General features: G+C 49.8%; 1 protein-coding gene and 1 long non-coding RNA gene across 5 annotated transcripts in view; both read left to right on the forward strand.

Moving 5' to 3' along the window:
* The first annotated feature begins 5,418 nt into the window (after window positions 1-5,418).
* LOC129737444 (uncharacterized) lies at window positions 5,419-8,832 on the forward strand. Its single transcript, XR_008735310.1, has 2 exons — window positions 5,419-7,573; window positions 7,986-8,832. It is a non-coding gene; the product is annotated as an uncharacterized LOC129737444 (long non-coding RNA).
* Window positions 8,833-11,968: 3,136 nt separating this feature from the next.
* DOCK11 (dedicator of cytokinesis 11) overlaps window positions 11,969-24,043 on the forward strand; it is an 85,295-nt gene continuing 73,220 nt past the window's right edge. For 3 of the 4 annotated variants that reach the window (XM_055727231.1, XM_055727233.1, XM_055727232.1), the window contains exon 1: window positions 11,969-12,161. In XM_055727231.1, coding sequence (XP_055583206.1) covers window positions 12,060-12,161 — 102 coding nt within the window. In that variant the 5' untranslated portion in view covers window positions 11,969-12,059. Of the gene's footprint in view, window positions 12,162-22,525; window positions 22,589-24,043 lie in introns of those variants that run through there. The other variant, XM_055727234.1, reaches the window with a different exon arrangement.

Below are 24,043 nucleotides of genomic sequence, written 5' to 3' on the forward strand. Positions count from 1 at the left end.
GTGAATTTGACCACGACTTTGTGTGAAATAGTCTTGAACAAGAAAGGCAGTTGCAAGGGGGTATATCATCAGACAAAATAAGCTAAAAAAAGGTACATGCGTATAAAATTATTTTCAGTTGACACACTTGGAGTAAGTTTGACTCTGATTTGAAAATATCTGTATAAATGAGACAAGCCAAACTCAAGATTTTTTTGTTACTTTGGGCTCCACTGAATTCACAGAAGTGAGGAGATGGCACAAGAAGACATTTGGGTTGTGACTCCAAAACTGAGTTTCTATGGTAGGTTATATATGTAAAAGATTGTAGTTGACTGTTATTGCTGTGAGCTGATCCCAGACACTTCTGGAGTTTGCTATAGATATTCTACGTGTTTAGTGACGTGCAAACTAAGAAGCTGCTTTGTGCGGTGCGAACACCATCCTTTGCTTACAGGTACCTTCTCTCTAGTGTCCGCATATGGCCTTCCCATCTCTGGAACTAGAAGCGCAGACTGGAGGAAAAGGGATGTGGTCTTCGCATTGTTTCTTTTGGGGTACGCTAATTTTTTTAGGTATGCTGTTGTCCCGTTCCTGCTTTCCCTATGTTATAGTTAAAATGGTAACTGCAAAAATTAGTAATGAATAACAGGAGGAAGGCACACTTACAATCTGATAAGAAGTACAGATAAGAGGATGGGTCCAAGCCCAGCTTTTCAGAGCGACTGAAGACCTGGCAGCTGTCAACATGCAGTGTTTCATGTATATTTGGGACTAAGTGGGCTTCAGGAGGGATCCTGCAACAGTAATGGCATGCATCTTGGCAGGTTGTTTTAAATGTTCTATGCAAACAGTCTCTCTGTAACTTCTTAAAAAAAACCCCAAACATTCAGATTATAAAGATTTAAACGACTGCTTTGGAGATCAGAGTTGAACTGTAGTTTTGCCTTGTAGCTGCCAGAAAGTCTATTAAGGTGTTGTGTTGGACCTGTTAAGTATTCGGGTGATCATAAAAAAAGGTTATTGTTGTTTGTTATCCAGGATCTTGTGCAGGTAGTAAACAAAGTTGATCTTGAGGAAGATGTTTGACTTCCATTTATCTTGATATTTATGTTCTAGCACTCACAGGTCCGGTGTTCCTCTGCAGTGACCTAGTATTCTTTATGCTTTTTCCCCAGCTGAATTGTGTTGCGTGTTTCTAACGGTTCAGAAGTCATTGTCTCTTTCCCTCTCCTTCCAAAAGTTACATCAGTTCAGTGGTGTTTGAGTCTCAGTGGTGCTGTGTCCTGTCTCATCTGCTCATCTGTCTTAAGGCTTGTCTGGTACCTTTCATAGCTGGGTTCTGCTTCTGTGTGGAGCCTCCAAGTTCTCCTTGCAGGTGAATGTCAAGTTGCAGGTAAATGTCAGTTACTCTGCTGAGCCTGTTCCGTTCAGTCAAGTGCCTTCACTGTTTGTACATCAGGTATTGCCCTTGCGCTGCAAAGTGATGTTCCCTCAAGCAAAACATGGGTGGAGGTATGTTAAAATAAAACACTTCCTCTTGTGCTGGAGGGTTTGTTTCTCTCTGGACTGCTTATTCCAAGGGCCTACGTAACATTTTGTTCTTTAACAGACATTGTTGACATCCATGTAATCCAAATTCTGCTTACAGAATATGACTGAGAATTGCTAGGAAGCAGAAATGAAGAATTGCCATTGTACAGGACCTTGGTGCAGGAGATGTCTGAATTAACACAGTTGCTTCCCAAGAATCAATAAAATAAGCTGATTGAAGTGTCATAGATCACTTGAACTCTTCCCTTTAACACTGAATTTCTACAGTAACTGGCTCCTCCCAGCTAGTTCTGGCAGCAAGCAGCTATGAATGGAAACAAAGCTGTTTCTCTGCTACCTTTGTCTCTTTCAGTGCTGGGCACCCAGCCCAGTGCATGTGTAGAGGACAAAAACAACAGTTCAAGTAGATTAATAATGCTAAAATTTGATCTTTAAATGCTGCACAAGTCACATTTTCTCAAGTTAAAAAGGGCGGGGGTATTTGGGTTTTTTGATTGGTGAGATTTTTTTGTTTTTTCACTGAAAGCTATGCTGAACGCAGCCACTGACGTGATGCTAACACTGTTACATATAAGAACAGTAGCCAGAGACCTGGCAGAATTGATTTATCAGGCACAGGGAAAGTTGCTGTATGCTTTTTTGCCTGCCGTTAGCAATTTATTGCACGCATGTTCAGGAAAATGTTGGAAACTGGCCACTCTTCAAATTTGATTCCAAGTGAACTTGCAAGTATGAATGAATGCTAAGCTGCTGTCTTCTGAAGCAAACTTGCATGCTGTCTTTTTCTGGAATATCAAGCAAGGCAAATTTATTTGTATTTTGTCAATGTCTGTTTTCTGTGCATTATCAATCATGTATATGTAACTGGAGAGAAATCTTGAGAACTGCATGTAAGCGCATTGCTTAATTTTGTGAACGTGGGAACAGGCTTGGAAGGCTGTAGGGAACTGTTGACTAGTTCTGAGGATGTGGTACTGGAGTAGTGATTCTAGGTTCTTTATGCTAGTGGCTATAGCTGTTACTTCTGCTTTCCTATTATTTTGCTAATAGTATTGGCCTGCTGCTGAGATGCTACAGAGGCTTTTCAGTTCATGCGATCAGAAACTGGTCTTTTTTTCCTGTATGTGCTTTAGCGACAGTGCTTCAGGCTTCTGTGTGGAAATCTGATCGGAACATAATGCTAAGTAAATGGAGCATGAAAAATAAGTGAAGCCAAGTGCCACAAACAAAAGAACATACAAAAAACCATTCAGAAAAAGACTTTGAGTACTTGTTTAAGGCTGTGGGTATATTTTGCATAACTGCAGTAAGCAATAAGCATATGCTTAGAGCTGTGCAAATAAGTTTGTGCTTCCAATAACTGAAACTGCTTTGACGACTTTAGGATTCATACAGAAATGTAAGCATGTTCTTAACTACCCTCCTGAATAAAGGTTAGCATTATATTACAGTGGTTATCAGAACAGCTTGTTACAGAATCGCACAATACTGAAGGTTCAGGGAGACCTCTGGAGCTCTAGGCTGAGCTCAACCGGGGTCAGAGCAGGTTGCACAGGACTACATCCAAGCTGGGCTTTTAATATCTCCAGGGATGGACACTCCACAATTTCCCTGGGTTACCTGTCCTGGTCAGGCTCCCACTAAGTGTTTTCTAGATGTCTGTCTGTCTTTTTCTACTTAGTCCCTCTGATTGTGTACTTAGATAAGTGTACTAATGCCATTTTTGTCTTTTTAGTCCTGCTAGGCTTTGCTTGGGTGAATTTGTGACTTAAGTTGTTCGGTTCTTCAGCAGGCTGTTTTTATGGAGGTAACTGCTAAATGGTCTGACACAAGGCTGAGGTCAGTTTTGATCAGTGTCTTTAACAGCCGCTTTTCAGTGGTTTTAGGCTCAAGACTTAAATTTGTGGAAATCTCTGAAAGACCTTGCACAGTATATTCTCAAACTCGGCACTGCTGGAGCTTCCTCTAAACTGTTGCCAGTTAAAAGGTTCTGCAGCTGGAGCCCTTGTTAACTATTACAGTATGCACATGCTCAGGAAGAAAACTCTTCTAAAACTTACTGCAAAGTCAGTAAGCTCTTACTGAGGACATGCTTCTTGTAAGATGTTACAGACATTCTGGGCTGCATTATCCACAGTGCTACTCAGATTGTACTTGGATTTGCTTGGGGGAGATTTGTGAAAGGTGGGGTTTGAGACTGCAGTAGTGGAGTTTTTCCCTAAACTACCCGGTGAGCTGGTAGCTTTTATGCTTGTACCATGATGATGATGATTTTTCTAGTACTGGAGGCGAACACGGTGTCAAATGTGTTCTGTATTTCCCCAGTGTGTGTCCTATAGCTGCCAGGGTTGTCTGACTTCTCCAAAAACACATAATAATTCTTTGGTTCTGTTATCTGTCACCTGTTGCAGGTGTAGGTAAGATTCTTCTTACTTGCCCCAAACCATGTCAGTGTATTCCCAGTTATTATTTGACTCTACTTTTAATTTCTTCTGCAACAGAAACAAGTAATAATTGATGAACATGTTCATTTACTTAAGTAGCAGTATGTTACTTTGAGTTAGCCCAGCATTCTGCTACTTAAAGCACTGAACGGTTTTTAAGTCAAGTACAGATACAGACAACAGGTTGACACTTCTATTCCATCATTCTGTCTTGAACCCAGATATTTTATTATTTTTTTTACGGTAAAAGTCTACTAACCTTTGGCTTCAGTGGCAACTCAGGAAATTCTTACAAGGCTTTCAGAAACCAGGTAGTATTTGACAAGCCCTCTGTAATGTGAATTTAATGTCAGGCTGCAGCATGCTCTCTCTAAGCTATCCTTTGATTTCCTTGATTAACAATCTAATCCATGAATCTGTGTTTTCAAAAGTGTGAAAATCCTGCAGTTAGATTATCAATTAAGTGGGGCTTGTGCTTCTAGACACTTGGGTGCCTTGAGAGTAACATCTGCCTACCAGATCCTGAAGAACTGAAGTAAGCATGTTGTCATCTGTGAAGCATGAAAAGTCATAGGCAAAAAAGAAAACCACATCAGTAGGTAGAACTTAACCTCATCGGGCTTCCTCAGGTGAGAACAGCCGTCTCGTGAGACATGGGTGGGAGCCGCTGTCATACCTGCAAAACTGCTCTGCTTTGCTTTAGGACAGTGTCAGTTCTGCTGATGTCACTGAAGCTGGGAAGTTTTTCTCTCTGGAAGGGAGAGATGGCTGCCTACAAGAATTCACTTCTGCCTTCAGTAGGAAAACCCCAACCAGCCATCGCTGTTCTACCTCTGAAGAAAGCTGTGGAAAGCCTGGGAGGGTAGTGGGGCTGCTGGCCAAGACTTTGTTCCTCCATGTGGAAAAGCGGCTCAGGAGTGCCATGGAGTTCTGGAATAAATATCAGAGCTGCTTTCAGACCAGACCACACTGCAACCTGTTCTGCCTACAGTTCCCTTGTCTGAGATCAGTGCCCTTCTGCATGCTGTGATAGAGCCAGGTCCTAAACCAACCAGTTCTTCATACCTACTTGACCTGTCTTGCTTCTGGGCTTGGTCAGATGTTCTCCTATGGAAGCATCCCCTTCAGAACTGGGCTTCAGCCATCGTCCTGCTTTCTTGTCTTCAGGGTGAAGACAAAGCATTGTTCTGCAGGAAAGAGCTCTGTAATGGATGGAGTGTCACACACCCCCTGGAGGGTCACATTTACACAAGACATTCAGAAAACAGACTTGGAAAGTTCCAGACCATTCCCTAGTGTTCCATGGGCAACACAACCTCAACTTCTGATGTATGTGTTTCTACACAAGACATTCAGAAAACAGACTTGGAAAGTTCCAGACCATTCCCTAGTGTTCCATGGGCAACACAACCTCAACTTCTGATGTATGTGTTTCTACACAAGACATTCAGAAAACAGACTTGGAAAGTTCCAGACCATTCCCTAGTGTTCCATGGGCAACACAACCTCAACTTCTGATGTATGTGTTTCTGCACAAGGAGCAGGAGATCCACATAGCTGCCCTTATAGCTCCTTGCTTTTGGTGTCTGGAAACAGATATTAAAGAGTAGTAACACAGTTCAGAAATTTTGAAAAGGTGAAAAATTCTTAAATTGGCCTGATTCAAGTGCAGTACTTCACACTGTAGAGCATACTGTGAAATAGATTTTTTTTGAACTATGTTGACCCCTTCATACAGTTTTCCAGTTGGCCTAGCATTTCTGTACAAGGAGATAAACATCATCAAGGATATTTTTACTACTTTCTTTTGCTTTTTCACACAGACTTGACCTGTAAAATACTTGGCTGAGATGAGGCAGCAATGTTATTTTGACCTCAAGTGGGATGTCCAGCAGCTGTGCATACCCTCCTCTTAACTGCTGTTGTCTTTGTCCGAGCTAGAGAGATGCTCATGGGAGTTGTGTGAGATGTTAATAATCCTCTTGTGTGGCAGTTACTGTAAACGATCTTTAAAGACTTCAAGCACAGGAAGATAAATAGGGGAGCTGGATTCTGCTTCGTTACCGTATCGCTCTTTCTTAAACCAAAGCCTGGGCTTTCATACTGAACACATCTGTTCAGGTTTGATCCAGGATGCAGGAAAGTGGGCCAGCATGAAAAGGAGCATTGCCAGCAGTGCAAGGGAAGTATCTTTTGCCTCTCCTCAGCGCTGATGAGGCCACTGCTTAGTGGCCTCATCAGAGTGCAGTGCTGGGTTTCCCAGTACAAGAGACATGGACGTACTGGCGAGAGTCCAGCAAAGGGCTACTTGGATAACGAAGAGCTTGGAGCATCTGACACATGGGAAGAGCCCTGGAGAGTTGGGGCTCTAAAGCCCGGAGAAAGGGCAGCTCGGGGGCATCTTACCCATATTTATAAATTCCTGATGGGTTAAAGACAACTCATGCAGACTCTTCGCAATGGTATCCGGTGAAAGAGTAAGAGGCAGTGGGCACAAATTAAATAGGGTAAATTCCATTTAAACATGAGTGGGTTGTATGTGGGTTTTGGTTTTTTCCCCAAGTCAGGGTGGTCAAACACTAGAACAGACCAAACCTGTGCCCCTTGAAGTGTTCTCTCATGGGCTCGATTTACCAGAGTTGTTCTTGCACCAGGGAAATGGTGTCTTTGCAGTGTTCTGCTCGCTAGGGATGTAGATTGCCCAGCCAGCGAGACAGCCAGGGCAGCGCTGTTCCTGCGTGTGCGACCACGTTCGTGACGTGCAGGCAGCAGCTCCACAGCAGCTGTCGGTGCTCTCCGCTTGCACGGCGAGCCCGGTGGGTTCTGGCTGGCCCTCACCAACACCCATGTCTTGACCCCTCTCCCACGGTCTGGGTGTACAGAATACCTGAAGTGTTTGGGGGGGTTCTATCTCTATCCAGTTTACTGTAGCAGAAGGGGGAAAAAAAAAAAAAAAAGTCTTTTAAGAGAAATTAAAAAGGGAAGATTTAGAGATATGATGGAGTAGCTGTCCATCTAATTTGTAGTTCTGTATCTGAAAATAGTTAACACCATATGTTTCAGAAGCAGCATGTCTCTCTGTTTCATTTTCTTAAATCAGATTTTATTATAAAGTATTTTATTTTCCAGGAACTAAACCTTGGGAGAGCTTCTATTTATTGTACTTCAACAAAATATAAAAGTCTGGTGGCCAATATTGTCTCTTCAAGGCTTATAGCTATACTAAGGACAGTGTGGTACGTTAAAGGGATTCACCATTATTGGTGGTTCCTCTTCGTGCTACTTCGGTGACCCTTAGTGCAAGGAGGAGTTCACCCGTAGTCTCTGCAGACCCTTGTGTGTTCTTCCATGAAGGTGGACGCTGTTGGGAGCTTACGGGATGCACCAGCAGCCATGGAAGCAGTGCAGCTGCCATGACTGGCATCCCCAGAAGCTGAGGAAGGAGAACACAAGGAGCACGGCAGCCCTGGCATGCAGCGCAGCAGTGTCTGATCCTGCTGAGCTGGGTACTCACCCGGAGGGTGCCCTTCTGGGGAAGGCAGCGCCTGGACTGGCATTCCTCCCATCTTCCAGGAGCTGTGCCCGAGCAATCCTGGGTAAGTCAGCGGAGGGCAGCCCTTTAACAGCAAGGGCTTCGTGGCCGTGGATTAAGCACCAGTTTACTGCTGCACAGCACCAGTTTACTGCTGCACAGCTGGAGCACGCTGCTTTCACAGGCACAGGGAAGCCAACAGTAAGTAGCTGCTTACTGACAGTCCCAGTGCCACCTGCAGTGGTAAGGGACAGGATCAGTAGGCAGGACAGATGGCACGCAGGCACTGACGGCAGGAGCTGTGGAGTCCAGCTGGCAGCTCTTGCCATATCCAGCTTTGCACGGTGTTTATAGCTGTCCTGGTGCCGTAGCTGGGCTTCCGAGCACACCAGAAGTGCTGGCTGGCTGCGTGTGTACCTAAGGAGCGATACCTGATCAGATTACCCAAATACATAGTTTTTCCCTTGCTTTGTCAGGAGGCATGAGCTACGCAAAAGCCATTGCTCAAGGAGTTCTTCGCTTGCGGACCCGTCGGCAGTCTGTGTCTTGGCTTTGGTATCGAGAGAGGTAAGTGTGCAGATGTGATTATAAAGCTACTTTTTTTCTTTCTCTTTTAAATCTCAAATACTTGAACTACAGTAAAATGTTACGGCTGTATCTCACTGGAACTTCCAAGCTGGGAAGCTGAAGATGTAATGGCATTTATAATCCTCTCCCTCCCCAGCAAAAAAGCATGTCTGAATCGGGGTTACAGAGTCCTGCAGGTTTGCTGCCAGCATGCAGGCCCCTGTCCAACGGATTAATCACCTGCTTAAGGTTAATCACATAGTTAAGTGTTTTTCTAGGATAGGCCCATTTGCAGGTGACAAAAAGGCCCACAGGTAACTGGTGAAGGCAGTGCGAAACAGGATGATTGCCTCATGTTATGCAGTGCCTTTTATCTTGGATGACTTGTGAGAAATAAAATTCTAAACCTGCCACTAACCCTTCAACTTTGGGAGGTTTTCGTAGCTGGTCCAGGAATCCCCTATATATGGTTCCAGACCTTATATTGGCATCAGCTGCAAACTGATGTTAGCCAAAAAAACAGATTCTTCCTTAAGGCATCCTTGGTGGTATAATGCTACTGGTAAGTGGGAAAGTTTCTATTATCAGTCTAATATGTCCTCTGCAAATTTGGTTTTCTTGTACTCTGTGCTGTCCACTGGATCTGGGGAGGAGGTGGCAGGAGAGCTGTTTCACCCACGTTGGCTATACCTCCCAGCGTGTTCCCTCACTGGTCTCTGCAAGCTGGTGCTGCTGCTCAGCCTCTGATCAGCCAGGCAGGTGTGGCTGCCCCGATGGCTTGGAAGCAAACCCCAGGGGGTCTGAAGGCTGGAATAGATGTAAAGATGCATGTCTCTTTGCAGTTAGCTTGGGTTGCCTGACTATGCTGTTTTCTCTGGGAACATTGATTTCCAGGGTGGAAAGAAAGATTGTCTGTAGAGTGGCATCACCCCTCCCGTCCTTTCTCATCTCCACCTTGGCTGCTGGTTGAAGCAACCTGGACAGCTCTTAGCCCGCACCCAATATCATGGGTTTTCACTATCAATACACATAATGCAAAACACTGACGTTTCCGCTGGTTTTATACCATCATGTCATTAATCTGAGCTTGCTGTAAGGTTGGTTCAGGTCTTTGAAAGTTGATAGTAAAAAGCTGGGAGTTTTGGATCAGCCAAGAGTTCCTTTTTGCCTGTGAACTCCACGTTGTCTCAGCAGACCCACTTCTTTTCCTTTCTTTTTATTTTTCTTCCCTTGCATTGATATTTATGTATTATTGAAGTTTCCTTTTGGGTTGGGTGGGTCATAAAGCCTGTCTGGTAGCAGAGCACGTTCCTGTTGAATTTGATTCTTTCCTCAGAAGAGGAATTCCCTGCCTGAACTTTGTGAGTAGAGGGTGACAAAGAAGCAGGGAAGTGCTGCCTGCCCTAAGGACAGTCTCAGCCTGCAGCAAAGACTGTCTTCAGAGAATCTGGTGTTCATTGCTGTTCCTGGGCTTCCAATACATGCGTGTGCTTGGGAAAAGGGCAGTCAATCCATCAGCCTGTCAGCTGGAGAGCGTGATGCTCAGAGCTCTTGATTGAATCGGCTAAAGGCAAAAGAGAAGCTGCAGTTGTGTGCATGGGAAGAAAGTAGAAGTGATTTCACTGATGCTTCTGTTTTGGAAAGGCCTGGATCAAAATGACAAGAGAGGCTTCAAGGCTCTAGTCTCAGTGAAGAGGTGAAAATGTTAGCACAGTTGAGTTTGTGCGTTCCGCGGCAGGCTGAGTTCAAGAATGTTTGGTTGTCTGAAGCAGTACAATTCCTCAGCACCTCAGAATGCCCCTGCATGCTCTTGGGCACCTTTCTTATGCTGATAAACCATTACTGGCCTTTCTTCCCTGTGAAAAAGGAGGTGAAAACCACAATCCTTGCAACTTTGGGCTTGTCTTGTCACAGCAGTTCCACAGCTGCTGTTGTCTTGCCTCTCTTTGTGCTTGAGACTCTTATTCTGATGTTTGGCCTTCCTGAGAGGGAGTCACAGCTTTCTGCATGTTGTTTTCATGTGATGTGTCCTTTCCATTGCTTCTATTTTCCTTTTGTTTTCATGCTTAGCTCCAAAAAACAGCCTCACTGTTCACTGCTCTTCCATGGCTGTTTGGCTTAGTTGAGTGGGATGCTGATGGGCAGCTGATCAGATGCAGCCCCCCCCCCCGGCACCAAACCAAGCTCCTAACCTTAGTACGAACTTTTTCCTTCTGGCTGGATAAACAAGGGGTGAGTGCACTGGGAATGATTTTATTTCTTGTCAAGTGACCCGTCACAGCACACTTCTCCACCCCTTGGCAAACACACCAGTTCCTGGGGCCGTTCCTAATGGAGCAAACCGAAGGCAGAACTGGCGTTGCCCATTAAGTATTGACCTCTGGTAGCTGGTGGTGTTCTGGTTTGTGCCCTCCTGCAGTGCCCAGCCTGCTCGGAGGCACCACAGGGCCAGGGGCTGTCCCCCGTAGGCAGGGCTACCCCGTTGTGCTATGAGCGGCATTGTGCTACCTCTCCCTTCACGGCCAGGTGATTGAGACCTCATGATTTTACTTACCGGTGTGGCTACAGCCCAGTTCATCACAGTGCAGTCACTGGGGCTGTATGGTATGATAATTTGAAGCGGTTGGTAAAATGTCTGCAAGAATGCGTATGGGTGGGGGGATAGGGAAGTGAACCTCAGCGTGCTGCAGCTGAAATTGCGTGTCATAATGGTTTTTTTGCTTCTTAACACAGATTTGGAAAAGCTTTGTTTACGACAGTGCTAATTCTCCAGCTCATAAACTTTTTTTTCTGTCCTTCATCTAACAGATACTTGATAATTAACAATAAACTTGTAAATTTGTTTTGCCTCTGGTGTAAAAGAATCAGAGCAATGTTTAATACGAAGCGGTATCTGCTGCCCCTTCAGTGAACTGCTAAAAAGCAGAACAATAACTGGCTTGCGTGCTTTGGAAGTCACAAATAACATTTGGAATGGTTTGGATCATAATAGCTGTATTCATTACCCCCTACAGATTGGCTCTCTTAATCGAAACAATTTCTCTATATGCTGTGTGACTTACGGCATGCCTGTAATTCCAGCAAGGTCCTTGTAGATAGTATTGAGCAGCTGTATGGCAGAGTATGACTAAACGGCAACTCTATCTAATGCAGCATCTTGCTGTAAAGACACAGCACAAAGTAAAAGAAATTTAAGAAGTAAGGCTTTCATGTACGGAATGTAAGGATCTATTATAATTTCCCAATCACCGTCCTTAAAAACAGTGCACAATGACAAAGTAACAAGGGCTTGGAATTAACTTCAGGCCTAAGGAACCTTCCTTCCACATCCTTAACTTCTTGCTTTTGCAGCCGGGCAGGCACATGGGGCCGTGGCCTCTATAAGCGAAGCGCTTTCCTGTAGCAAGTCCTATAGGTTGGAGACGCTCGGGGGTAAGAGCTTGTCCCGGATCCGGTTTAGCCGTGCAGGAACCGGGCGAGTGCAGCAGGGACACACCTCGGGCAGCGCTGAGCCGAGCCCACCGGGCCAGAGCGGCAGGTCCCCGCCGGGGCAGCGACCCCTCCCCGGCGGCAGCGCGGCACCGGCGGGCCGTAGCTGCGGCTGGAGGCCGGTGCCTGGGGACACACACGGAGACACACGGAGACCGCCCCCCCAGCCGCACGGTGCCCCTCGGGGCACGCTGGGGCCGCGTCCCTGCAGCTCCGTCCGGGGAGCGTCCCCCCCCACGCCCGGCTGCGGCACCGCACCAGCCCGGCCGCCCCCCGCCGGGCCCGGGGCTTTGTGCGGAGGCGGGGGGCGCGGCACCTGCGGCGGGGACAAAGCGGGGCCGGCAGCCGGAGCGGGGCGGGCCGAGCCGGGGACCCTCCCCGGGCCCGCCCGGCGCTGGGCGGCTCCGCCCGCCCGGCCCCGCCGCGCCCGCCGGCAGGGAGGCAGCGGCTCGGCTCGGCGCGGCCCCGCGGCGCTCGGCGCGGACCATGTCGCCATGTCGGAAGTGAGGAAGTTCACGAAGCGGCTCAGCAAGCCGGGCACGGCGGCCGAGCTGCGGCAGAGCGTCTCGGAGGCGGTGCGGGGCTCCCTGGTGCTGGTGAGCGGCGGGCCCGCGGGGGCACCCCGGCGGTACCTTGGGCAGCTCCCGGGCGGCGGCGGGCAGGGGACGCGCCGAGCCGGGGGAGAGGGGAAGGGGAGGGGGCAGAGCTCGGGGGGGCTGCGCAGGGTGTGGGGAAAGGGCAGAGCTCGGGGGGGCTGCGTAGGGCAGGGGGTGGAGAGCGGGCAGAGCTCGGGGGGGCTGCGCAGGGCGGGGGATGCGCCGGGCAGAGGATGGGGAAGGGGCAGAACTCGGTAGGGAAGGACCGGGAAGGGGCTGGGGAAGAGGGAGAGCTCGGAGGGGGATGCGCAGGGCAGGGGATGAGGAAGGGGCAGAGTTCGGAGGGGGCTGCGCAGGGCGGGGGATGGGGAAGGGGCAGAGCTCGGTGGGGAAGGACCGGGCAGGGGCAGCATTCCCCCTTTGTGTTCCGCTCCCTGTGCCTTGTGCCGTGCCATCCCACCTGCCGGCACCGTGCCCCTCCGGGCGCAGCTCAGCGCCGTGAGGATCACGGGGAAGCGGCGCTTTGGCCGCTTTTGGGGGTTCATTGGTGCCTGTGCGGGGCGCCGAGCAGGCGGGTAACGGGGCGCACCCGGCACAGGGCGCAGGCAGCGTCACACCGCGAAATAAACAGGGCGGGACGGAAGGGCACGGCCTGGCAAGGTGAGACGTGGGCACTGGCGCAGGCCGGGAGTGCGATGTATCCCGGGAATCACGCTCGGATGTCTGGGGCGAAAGCCACGTGCTTCCTCAGATGCTCCATCCCCGCGTGTGGGATGCTGCAGCAGGTTGTCTTTGTTGTGCACACAGCTGTGCGGTCCTGGGCGCTCTGCCCTGGCTGGGTGTTGCTGGCGGTTCAGAGCTTCCCTGGGCTTTGTTGGATGTGTTTCACTTTGCTCATTGAATTACTCTAGCGTGTAATCAACTTTGACCTTGATTTTGATGGAAGGTTAGTCAATGGGATGTGCAGAAAGTGCAGCACAAGTTGGGCAAATAATTCCTGCAAGTTCTCTACCGTCAGATTAAACGGTACGTGCTGTTAAACAAAAGGAGGTGTTTAAACGGTTCTTTTAAAAAGAGAGTTTTCTTGTAAACTTACTGATTTCTAAAGCTGAAAAAAAGCTATGATGATAATCCGGTCTGATTTCCTAGCACCGTGGCTATTGCTTCCTATGTGCAGTTGTTCAGGGATCCTTACGGGCTTTCCCTCTTTCATAAACAGTACATAGGGACAAATGCTTTGCGCAAGCTGATGGAGCCTCTCATTAAAAATGAAATTGTTTGTATAGGACATGAAGAGCTTTGGTATCCTACAAGGCATATGGTTACTCGGTGCTTGTGCCAGATGCCTTATGTTGAAAAGGTAAGGGATGGGTGGGACTGCAGATGAAAATAAATAAAACCTTGCCAAAAACCCACTGGAGCTGGCAGAGTCCATCAGCATCCATCAGCAGCCTCTCTCTTTCTGATCTTCTCTAAGGTTTCATTGCCCACACCGTCCCTGCCAACTTCTCTGACAGGCAACCCACCCCCCCACCCCCCCCCCACCCCCCCCCACCCCACCCCCCGAGCTGCTGTGCTGTTTAGCATGTTTGTGGCCAAGCACCGGAGGAGGGTGAGGGCAGGTGTCTCTGATTCCTGAGTCTTGGCGCAGTTTCCTGCTTTTGATAGTCCAGCAGCAAAGGATAAATCCCAGCACTTCTGCACCACTAGGAAGAGCCATAAGACACTGCAGTGTTCGGGGAGTGGGGAAGGAGGTGGCATAAGCTTATAGGACTGTCTCAGCACTTTGGCCACCCTCAGTGATTAAGGATGAGGCTCATGCTTCCTAGATTGCTCCAAGAAAAGGGTGGTTCCTCTCCATCTACCAGGTCATTGTCCTTGCAAGGAAAGGATATCTGAGCACTGGTGTGCTGGCTCTTGGGAGAGTGAAGGTGTCCTGGGAAACCATGGTGGGGAGTGGTGGAGAGAGGGGGAGGCTGAAAAGCCACCGTTTCTGATCCTGCTCCCAAAGTGAGGCTCAGCCTTGGCACTGATGAGCTGGGGAGCTGCAGAGCATGGTGTGAGCGCATCGCATGGTGTGAGTGCATCCCCTGCCCCTCTGCCCCCCCCTCACCATGGGCAGAGCGGGGGAGATTGAGGGCCCCAGCATCAGGTGTGTGCCAGCGGGCTGCAGTCCCGGCTGTGCCTCGCCCTGGGACAGCGCTGAGCTCACTGGTGGCCCTGGGAGGCAGGGGGTGGTCGGTGGGTACGTGGGGAGCAGGGGCCGCTGCTTGGTAAGTGGATGGAGCAGGCTGGCAGCATGCGGTGCTGTGCGTCCCAGCGTTTCGGGACCCAGGGTTTCTGTCAGTCTGAAGCAGACTGGAGTCACAGTAGGGACCTTTCTTGGCAGGATCCCATCCCTTTCCTACAGCCTGGTCACAGCAGGTGATGATAAGTCAATGAAAGCATGTGAATAGTTTTAATACTCCCAAAGACCCTGATGACACCCTGTCCCTCGGTGATCCCATCAGGTGCCTTGGCTGTCTGCTTGTCTTGGGGCAATCACGGCTGAAACCACAGGTGCCGGTGGTAGTGAGCATGCATGAGGTGAAGGGGTGGGGAGCAGAGGTCATGCTGCAGGTCCCAGAGGATGCGACTTCAGTGCCAAGAGGAGTGGGCATTTAGGGCTCCTTTAATGGCAAGAGGAGTAGGCACTTAGGGCTCCTTCGGCGTGTAAGTTGATCTCAGCTTTTTGGGCATTCAAGGCACAACCTCGACACAAGGAACTGTCTGGAGTAAGAAGCCATTTGTAGTCACTGAATGAAATACTAGTAAATGAAAACGTCTCAACGAGGGAAGCTTTTAAGGTCATGGAAACAGCTTGTATGGAGCCATAATTTGTGCATTAAAGGAGATGCATCTCAAGCCAGGAGCACTGTGCTCCTGCATGGCCAGCCTGAGCAAGTGTGATGTATGATGCAGCTCTGAAACTGCTGTCTCGCAGGTGCAGCGAAGCTCATGTCATCCTATTTCTGTTCCTGGTTTTCCATTTATGCTTGTCTAGCACCAAGAGAATATTTATGGTTCTCTTTGGTTGGCAAAGCTGGAGTGAAGTTGGTGGGAGTTTGGCAGGGCTTTGCTCCTTTGTGCTTGTGAAGGGGAAGCATTGGATATGGTGGTGGTCAGATATCGGTAGCAAAGGGAGGTTGTCCCTTTCTGAGGTGTCCTGGGGTACTCATGTCCCACTCATTGCCCCTTGGACCAGCTTCTAGGATGCAGTCAGTGCTCTTCCGCTCGCCGTATCAGCAGAGCTCTAATCCAGAACTGTAGCAGTGAAAGTAAGCACAGGCTGTGGTGGGGAGCTCAGGGGCACTTTGGGCCCTGTGGATGGGGAAGGATGAAGTGCAGCTTTCACTCAGGGCTCTTTTCTTTCCACTTACTGTGGTGGTGTTCCCAGCGATCCTGGCTGTCATTCTGGCCTTACACAGCCCCTCTGTGAACGTGATGCAAGGGAGGTCTTGCTGAGAAAAAAGGCTTCAGCGGGAATCCCTTGAAAGTGCTCACAGCCCCGCAGAGCCGAGTCAGGAGTGCCAGGGGTGCCGGTGGCAGTCAGGGTGCGTGGGAACCCTGCTCCTCTCGGTGCACTTTCCTTTGCAAAGCTGTAGGGCAGATCGTGTCAATTCCAGCTTTTGAATGGTCCTTGATGTGTGCTACTGATTATAACTCACGGATGGAGTCTTGGCAGAACAACTGACTAACAAGGTCACTGTTTAAATAAACAGACGAGTCTAGCAAAAACGTTAAGTTGGCAGGTGGGATAAACAGCATGCTAAAAGATGAAGGAAAATTTTGAGATTAAGTTAAAGAGAGAAACAGTCAAAGCTGAAGCGTGATAACCAAGAGACCACCTGCAGCTTGAACCTTGGGGCACCAACAGTAAAATACTGTGCTAGAAGTGCGACTTCAGAGCCAGAGTGCTGACGATACCTGGGAAGGACAAGCAGGCTAGACCTCGGGGAGAGCAGCCAGGGACCATCGGCAGTGGATAGACATGGGTGATTTTGGCTCAGACCTTCAGTGCGATCTCCCGCCTCCCATCCTCCCCATGCTCAAGATGTTGCTGAGTGTTCACGGGAAAGTCGTGCAGCAAGGCAGGGGAAACCTGCACCGAGGCGCTGGCCGACACGGGACCTGGGCAGCCCCCGGAGCGTTGCAAGGAGGAGCTCAGCCCTTGCCAGCAGGATGCACACGCATGCTCTGATGTGCTGGCCCCTGGTCCGATGGAAGTGCTTCTGCACCCCGGTGCTTTCCTGCTGGACAACGTGGTGTGGGGCGTTGTAGAGCTGAGCAGTTTAGGAGCACACGTGCATGTGAATAAGATCTGTAATCCCGGGCCTGGTGGCACTGCCAGGAAAATAGCAAAGGCTCAACCTTCTGCCTCAGGACCTGAAATCAGCTGCACAGGGTCACTTGTTTTCCTGTGTGGATGTCAGGCCACGGCTGAGCCAGAGCCTCCCCTCTCTCTGGCAGTGATGTGCTCGGCGGTGGTTGGGGCCGCGCAAGGAGGTGGCTGTCTCTCGAGCCAGCTGCAAGTTTTCCAAAGGTGTCATTCTCCGTGTCGCGACAGGGAAATAAAATGTGTGGGAGGCATGAGATCAGAGGAGCAAGCGCTTGACAAAACCCAGACAATTCATTTTCCCACAGTGCTGCCAAAAGGAGTCATCTGGTGGCAATTTTAAGTCTCCCACAATTTCTCTGATTTTCTTTAGATCATTTCTATACAGATTAAATGAAGATACATTTACTGCTTTGCCATGGAGATGTACAAAGGATGTGGACCCGGAGTCTCTTATCTGAGAAGGAGCAGCTGCAAAAAATTTGGCCACACTGAGCATCAGCCAGGCCAGTGGGTGCACCCCCAGGCGCCCCAAGGCGCAGCTCGGTGGCACCCAGGCCACACCTCTGCCAGCACACGAGCTCCCAGCCACTGCAGTGTGGGAGAACCGTCGCTTGCAAACAACTGCATCGATCCTTGCCGTGCGGAGGTATTCAAACCGAGCGTCTGCTCGCCTGTGTTACACGGTGCTGTGGGATGTGTTCCCTGAAACCTCACCGTGAGATGGCGGGCGGCGTGCCAGGAGAAGATGGGTTTTGTTTGATCCTGGCTTGGCTGGGCTTATATGGGTGGCTCAGTTTCAGGCAGACACAAAAAGGAGATAAAAGCTCCTTAACAGCGATACTAAGAAGGTTTTGACTGGAGGCAAAAAGGCATTTTGTTCTTTCTGTGGAGTTTTTTTCAGCTTAAACTATATTATTAGTGTCTGAATTTATACTCATGCAGAGGAAGTCAGCTTTCTGCATAAAATCTTCTTTTAATAAGCTAAATTCACTTTGATCAACGTGAAGACTGTTTATATGCAGTGTTTGTAGTCATCTTGGTGCTCAAGAGAGACAGAATATATGCATGTTCCCCCTTGGGTGTAGTCAATGTGCTGTGTTTGCATAATTTACATAGAAAAAAGAGACGTATATGAGACATAGGAGGAAATTCTGCCCCTGCGTAAGTGGGTGGGCGTTTTGCTGTCGGTTCAGCAAGGGCAGGTCCTGCCTCCGGAGCCAGCCACCACAGCTCGCTCGGGTGACTTCTGTGGAAGTGCTTACGGAGAGATTAATGCTCATAGGGGCTTATTCAAGAAAACACTTAAACGCATTCTTAAAATTAATCACATGCTTTGCTGAACTGGGGCTCGTGTGCTGTAAGGGGCTGAATTTAGCTCAGCGCTGGCAAAGTGCTGTGGCAGGGCTCTGGGCGGCACATGCGGTGGAGGTGGCCTGGTTTGCTCCTGCCTGAGCAGGCTCAGTGTGGGTGAGGGGCACTGTTTTATGGAGAGGAGTGAGGCCCCAGGTACGCCGTTGCAGCTATTTCGGGCCACTTAACAGATCCCCAGCATGTCTCCTACCAATACCCAGTTCAGAAGAGGTGAAGCATTACCTTGCATGCCTGTGTGCTGAGGAACGGATGCTATAGGATGAGCTGTCGTCAGTGTGTCCGTTTCTTGAGGTTTTCGGAGGCTATGACAAGCTTTTGATGGGCTCTAAATCTTGGCCTTCCCAAGGCATCATTTAAATATGTGTGTCCCTCTCCCCATTATAGGAAAGCCCTAGGAAGAGAGCAAAGCATCCAGCCTTTACACGCATGTGCAGATACCACTTACCACATTTTGCTAGCCTTGTGACCGGGGTTTTAGCACTTGCTGGGCAAGACTGAGGGTGGTTTGTTCTGTGCCAGGGACGATGTCATGAAAATGCAGGTGTCTCTGCATTGACAGCATCTGCCCCGACTTGCCACCGTCAATGCAGTGAAACGCCTGGAACAGATGGTTGGTGGTGGTGCCTGCAGCTAATGCCAGCAATGCGGTTAGGGATGTGGTGCACTCAAAATCCAGAGAGGGGATGGCTGGCAGGCTTTGTGTCAGCCTCTCCTGGTATCTGGAGATATTTTCAGAGACCCCCCACCCCCAGGACCAGGAGCGTTTGAACCTGGGCTACCTGCTGTAGTGCATGTTGTAGCATCCTCTTATATATGCAGCTTGGTGGCTCTTTCAGCATTTCATTTAGCCCTTTGCACGCTGATTTATTATCTCTAATGATGCAAAATTACACAAAGCTTTTGACATTTCTGTGGCCTGAGAATGCAAGTCATGGTCACACACAGCAGCTGAACAGCAGCCAGGCGTGGGGCACACGTCTGCTTTAGCTTCCCTGGTTAATTGGCCTCCTCGCTCCTGCTCTGTCCAAGGAAGAAAAGAGTAGTTTTTATATGCCTTTGTGGCTACTGCTGTCATCTTAGAAATGCTGGAGTATGTTTCCCTGCCACCAGCTCCCTCCATCTTTTTAATTCCCTTAAAAAGTACAAATCAAAGCTTTCCCTTGCTGGCTCCTCTTTCCTTCAGCACAGTCCTGACTTATCTTTGCAGCTTTCCCTGCCTCCCGCTGCTTCTCTGATGGCGTCAGGTCTGCTCATTCCTGAACCCTTTCTCACCCCTCTCCTTTCTTGCTGAAATGCAATTTCTGCTCTCCCCTATTAATATCTGCTGCCACAGAGCTGTCACTGGGGAGTAGTTGTGGCTGGAAGGAGACCCTGCCTGTTTCAGCCCAGAGCGCTCCCCATTACCTCGTCCTGCTCTGGGCTCCATGCTGGGTGATGTCCTCATGGCCTGGCCCCTCTGTCCCCAAGAGGGGACAACAGAAAGCCACCTCCAGTAGCAGTTTGGGGCTCCAGGGAAGTTGCACTGGACTCAGACAGGTTTCCTTTGCAGTTCTGCCTTTCCCCCTGTGCTCGGGGAGCCCTAATCACTCCCTTGGCCCCTTGCATGATGCTGGGGCTTGTATGGGTGTCTTCATCTGGGGGGAACTTGGAGCTGCTTCTGTCAACAATGGCATTTTGACTGCGGGCGGGTTGAAGTGTTGCAGAGCCTGTCCCCAGGTCCTCCTGTGTTTGCTGGAGAGAAAAGAATTTAACTTTGCAGCCGCTGCAGCCACCTGCATCTGCATCCGATGCCTGCAGCCCAAAGGCAGAGCGTAGATGGGTGCAGAGACAAACAGCTTCCTGAGCTGTTAAGCCACTGCTGGGGTGTTTATGGTATTGCTAAGGCAACACAAACTGTCTTGTGACTTCGTGTGCTCCTTTTTCCCCTGGCATTGCTGTTATGGGCTTGGGCAAGGTGCTTCGCCGTTGCCTGCCTGGGTTGGTGCCCTAGCGAAGCCGAGGAGAGGTTTGCCCGCTCGATTTTGGGGAGTGGCTGCACACTTGGCTTGGCCCCACATGCGAGTGGTTTCTTGAGTGAAAAACAAGAGTTTTTAAGAGCAGGCAGGAAGGGGTGGGGTTCTGCTTGTGCGCAATTAATTGCTTTAAGATGTTCTGAAGCTGGCTATTCTGGAACTGGATGCTAAATATAAAATTGATACTACATAAATAAATGATGAAATGCCAGTGACATCTGAAAAGCACTTTGGGATGCTCCAGTTAAGAACTTACATAAATAACATGTAGTATTGTCATTGTAATTACTGTTTTCTTTTTTTAGCATGCCTGTGCTTACAGAATGTTTTGAGAAGTCCTATCTGGCAGAAATTCAGCTGTCCCATAGAAACCAGTACCCTTTTGCCAATTTCTACTATTATTTTCAGAGGAGAAATTCAAAGCTGTGCCGTGTTTTCATTGCTCTCATGCTCTGCGGCAGCTGCTCAGCTGGATGCAGGTGCAGCTCTGCTGATGTAGAGCTACGCTGATCCCTCCCTCTGCTCCTCGTGCAGAAGGGCTGGATTTGAGCCAGGATGTACCTGTGCAGCTAGGGACACGCAGGACTTTAGGTGTTGTGTCTGGGGCCCGGAGATGCCGTGGCAGTCTGTACTGAGCTGTCACTGGTGTCTCTCACACAGAAGCACTCGGTGATTCTGAGGAAGGTCAGGGTGCAGGAACAAGGGTATGAAAGCAATCGCAGATGCTTGCCCTAATTCCCTGCCCTGTGCAGGAGCAGTGCTGGGTCACCGCAAGTGTGTGTTTATGCCAGAGACGGGCCATGCCCCCAGCTGCCACTTACCTCCACTGGTGCTTTTGCTATTGATTTGGCACTTGTTCAGGGCGTGATTTTCAGAGGTGATGTGTGAAGGTGAAGCGCGCGTGGGCTGGAGCGGCAGCACTGCCTGGCAGCCTGGGCCGCTCACGGGGTGGCTGTGAGCTCTGGCTGCTTCGTGGCAGCGCAGCTTCTTTCTGACAGCTGTTTCCTTTGCCCAAGCGATTATGCAAGGATCTCAAGCTTTAAGGAAAAAACAGCGCTGTGGCTGCAGAGCTAAGTTTCAAAGGCTGCTAAGGGCTGCAAGTGTAGAGTACACTTCTGCTTAAGTGTAAGGGAAATAAAGAGCCATACGCTGATTATCCTGACTTCGTGTAATTTCTAAGCCAGTTTGAAAACATTTCAAGGCCTGAATTAGTTTTGTTTTCCAGGCCTAATAATGACAGGTAAATATTTGTATGTCTACACGGACATCAGCTTTTGACTGTTTCTCCTTTCTACAAGCTGGCGTCCTGCACTGATGCTACGCCACTCTCGGAGGCAGTGCTGATAACTGCACACTCTTGCTTTGTCACTAGGGAATTGGGCATTACATTGAAAAAGGAGACATACAAGTTGCAAAACAGCCAGAACACAGTTTGCCCTTCGTTTAGGGCTCAGATGAGATTTCGCTGCCAGCTGGGCCTATCGATGCAGGAGGAGAGAAGAGAGTTGTGGCTCGGTGAGATCCTTTTGCACAGGACTTGGACGGGGTGGAGGGAAGCTCAAGAGAGGGGACAGGCTTTTGCTCTTTACTTTTGGAGGGAAAGCGTGAGTCATTTCCACTGAAAGTGTTTTCTCGCAGGGTGCCAGGACTATGCACCCATTTTCCCCTTTCCCACCGCGTGGCTTTTTATTTGTCTGAAAGCTCCTGTGGGATGCAGCCATCTGCGCTGAACACAGAGCAGGGGGAGAAAGGGGTGCAGCAGCCTTGTGCTGCCTACACTGTTTCAGAGCTGGAGTGTGGCGCAGAATGGCACGTAACTCCTGTATGGAGATGGGAGCGTGGGGACTGTCACGCAGACCCTGGACTAGTGAGACCCCTGGAGATGATGTACTTGCAGCTGTACCTCCTGCTGTCCAGCTGCTGGGCTCTCTTTGCCCTGTGTGCCCATTTCTGGGTGAAAAAGAGACAAAGTGAGTCTTGTAGCTTGCTGTGGGGGTGCCGGGTAGTGGGGAAGGGAGAGTCTGCTTGCCTGGACTGCAGCTGGGGAAACAACTCCTCGGGGAGCCCACGCTGCCCAAGGAAGGATGTTTGCTGCTGGTGGCAGAGAAGAGCCCTTGGAGGGCTGGCGTGCCACAGATCTGCTCCCGTGTGTTGATCTGTCCCGTGCAAGCCTGTGTCCTGCTTTCCTCTTTCTGCTGTGGGCCACAGAGCATCCACATGCATCCGTGTGCTGTGTGCATCCATGCAAGGTAGTGCTGCCAGCTTCGCCCTGGATTTGGGTGAGCAGGGAGTGGGGTGCAGGCCAGGCCACCCTGCAGCAGGCAGTGCCCGCCGGGCAGGCTCGGGCCCTGGGAGCATCACGCTGGAGCTGTCAGGAGGGGTCCTGTTCTGGAGGTTGCTCATTCACTGCCCGTGGGAGGGTGCAGTTGGCACCTGATCTCTCCCTGCCAGGCCCCTTCTCCTCATCTCATCCTTCTTCCCTTCCCCGTTGCCCATCGGGGCTCCCTCCTGTCTGCAGCACACACCCTCTCCGCCATCCCCTCTTGGGCTCCCTGTTCCCATTTCTTTCCCCCTCCTGCAGCTACGCAGCCCCAGCCTTCACGCAGGACCTGTTTCCCATGGCATCTCCTCTGTACTCACCTGCCTCCACCACAGCCCGTCCCCAGGTGAGCAAACCCTGCATCCCCCATCCCACCTGCCTCTGCACCACCTGGGACTGGTTCCTGACACCCTTTCCCTCCCCTTGCTTCCTCTGCTCCTTCTCCTCAGGAGGTTTTCCTTCCTTGGCATCGCACAAAACGCTCAGTGTTTCTATGTCCATCTTACAGCCCATGTTTCTCCCCTGTCCCAGGTGCAGACATTTCTCCTGTGGTCTCAAGCTCAGTGTTTCTGTGCCTTCAGCATTGCCAGGATTCCTGTCTGGGCATTCCTCTTGTGTTTTTAAACTTCATTCTCTCTGGCCGGTGTAAAAATAGTTTTGGCCTGCTCATACCCAGCTTTATTGACTATTTTTCATCCTTGTGGTTTTACCGTAGCCCACCTCTGCGCATCTTGCCCTGGGCCCTGCTGTTACCTCCAGCTGAGTGCTGGGTTCGCAGCACGCTCGTAGGCACGAGCTTCCCATCGCCTGGGGAGAGCTGCTTCGTTGCCTGCCTTCGGGTTTCCTCCCAAAATGTGGCTTTGCTGAGAAGCCCACAAACCTCTTGGCAGCAGCAAGGCTGCATCGTGTTGTGACTGCTGCCATGTGTGCTGACTCACAGTGCCTCCCGGTTTGCCCTTCCTCCCCTCTTTTCTCTTTCCACCTCTTCCCTCTCCTGTGCTTCTGAATGCGGAGTTTTTTAGGGTGCAGAGTTTATTCTGGCTTTGCACAGGGCTATGGTGGTTCCAGGTGCTGGATAGCCAAGCTCAGGGTTTCCCGCTTTTCATTGTTCTTGCTTATTCCCGAGTTCCTGGAATGATGAATTATGTGTGAATCTCAGCTTTTTTAAATGAAACTCTGTAGCCTTCCTGCAAGCTTGCGTTAGCGCCTGTAAACGGGACCAGGCGGCAGTGCAGGAACTGGGGGCAGAAAAAAGAGTCATAAATGTACTATTAAGAAATTTTTTTTTTAAAAAAAAGAGCTATTGAAGACCACATCATTTGAGAGAGCCTTGACCTGAGATCTTTGAATCCCTGGCTTTGAAAAAGCTTTTCTACGGATAGAAATTCCGTAGTTCCATGTGCCCATACAGTTTGCCAAGTGAGTTTTCTCAGTTCCCAGGCACTGTGTAAATTCTCCCATGTACCGTCATGTACTCCCATGTACTGTCAGGTTTCATGAGCAAAATAAAAACCAGGGAGTTCTCTTCTCTGTCTGAGAGGTATCCTCGTGTTTCCTGATGGCACACTGCGGTGGGAAGTGGTCTCTCTCTGCCCCGGGCTGTTGCCAGCCTTGGAAGTGATGTGACCGTGACTAGTATGTCCAAAGGGTAGTTGTACGCTTCAGGTTTTTTCCCCTCCTTTAGCTTTTAATCAGTTCCCCAGATTGACTTTGCCTCCTGTTTTCTGTGTATTTCATCTACTTGGCCCTTTGCGATTTGTTTTAAAATCTGGGCTTTGCCAGGCTTTCCGTGTAAGCGTGT

Source organism: Falco cherrug, chromosome 15, assembly GCF_023634085.1.
Source record: "Falco cherrug isolate bFalChe1 chromosome 15, bFalChe1.pri, whole genome shotgun sequence".
Lineage (NCBI taxonomy): Eukaryota > Metazoa > Chordata > Aves > Falconiformes > Falconidae > Falco > Falco cherrug.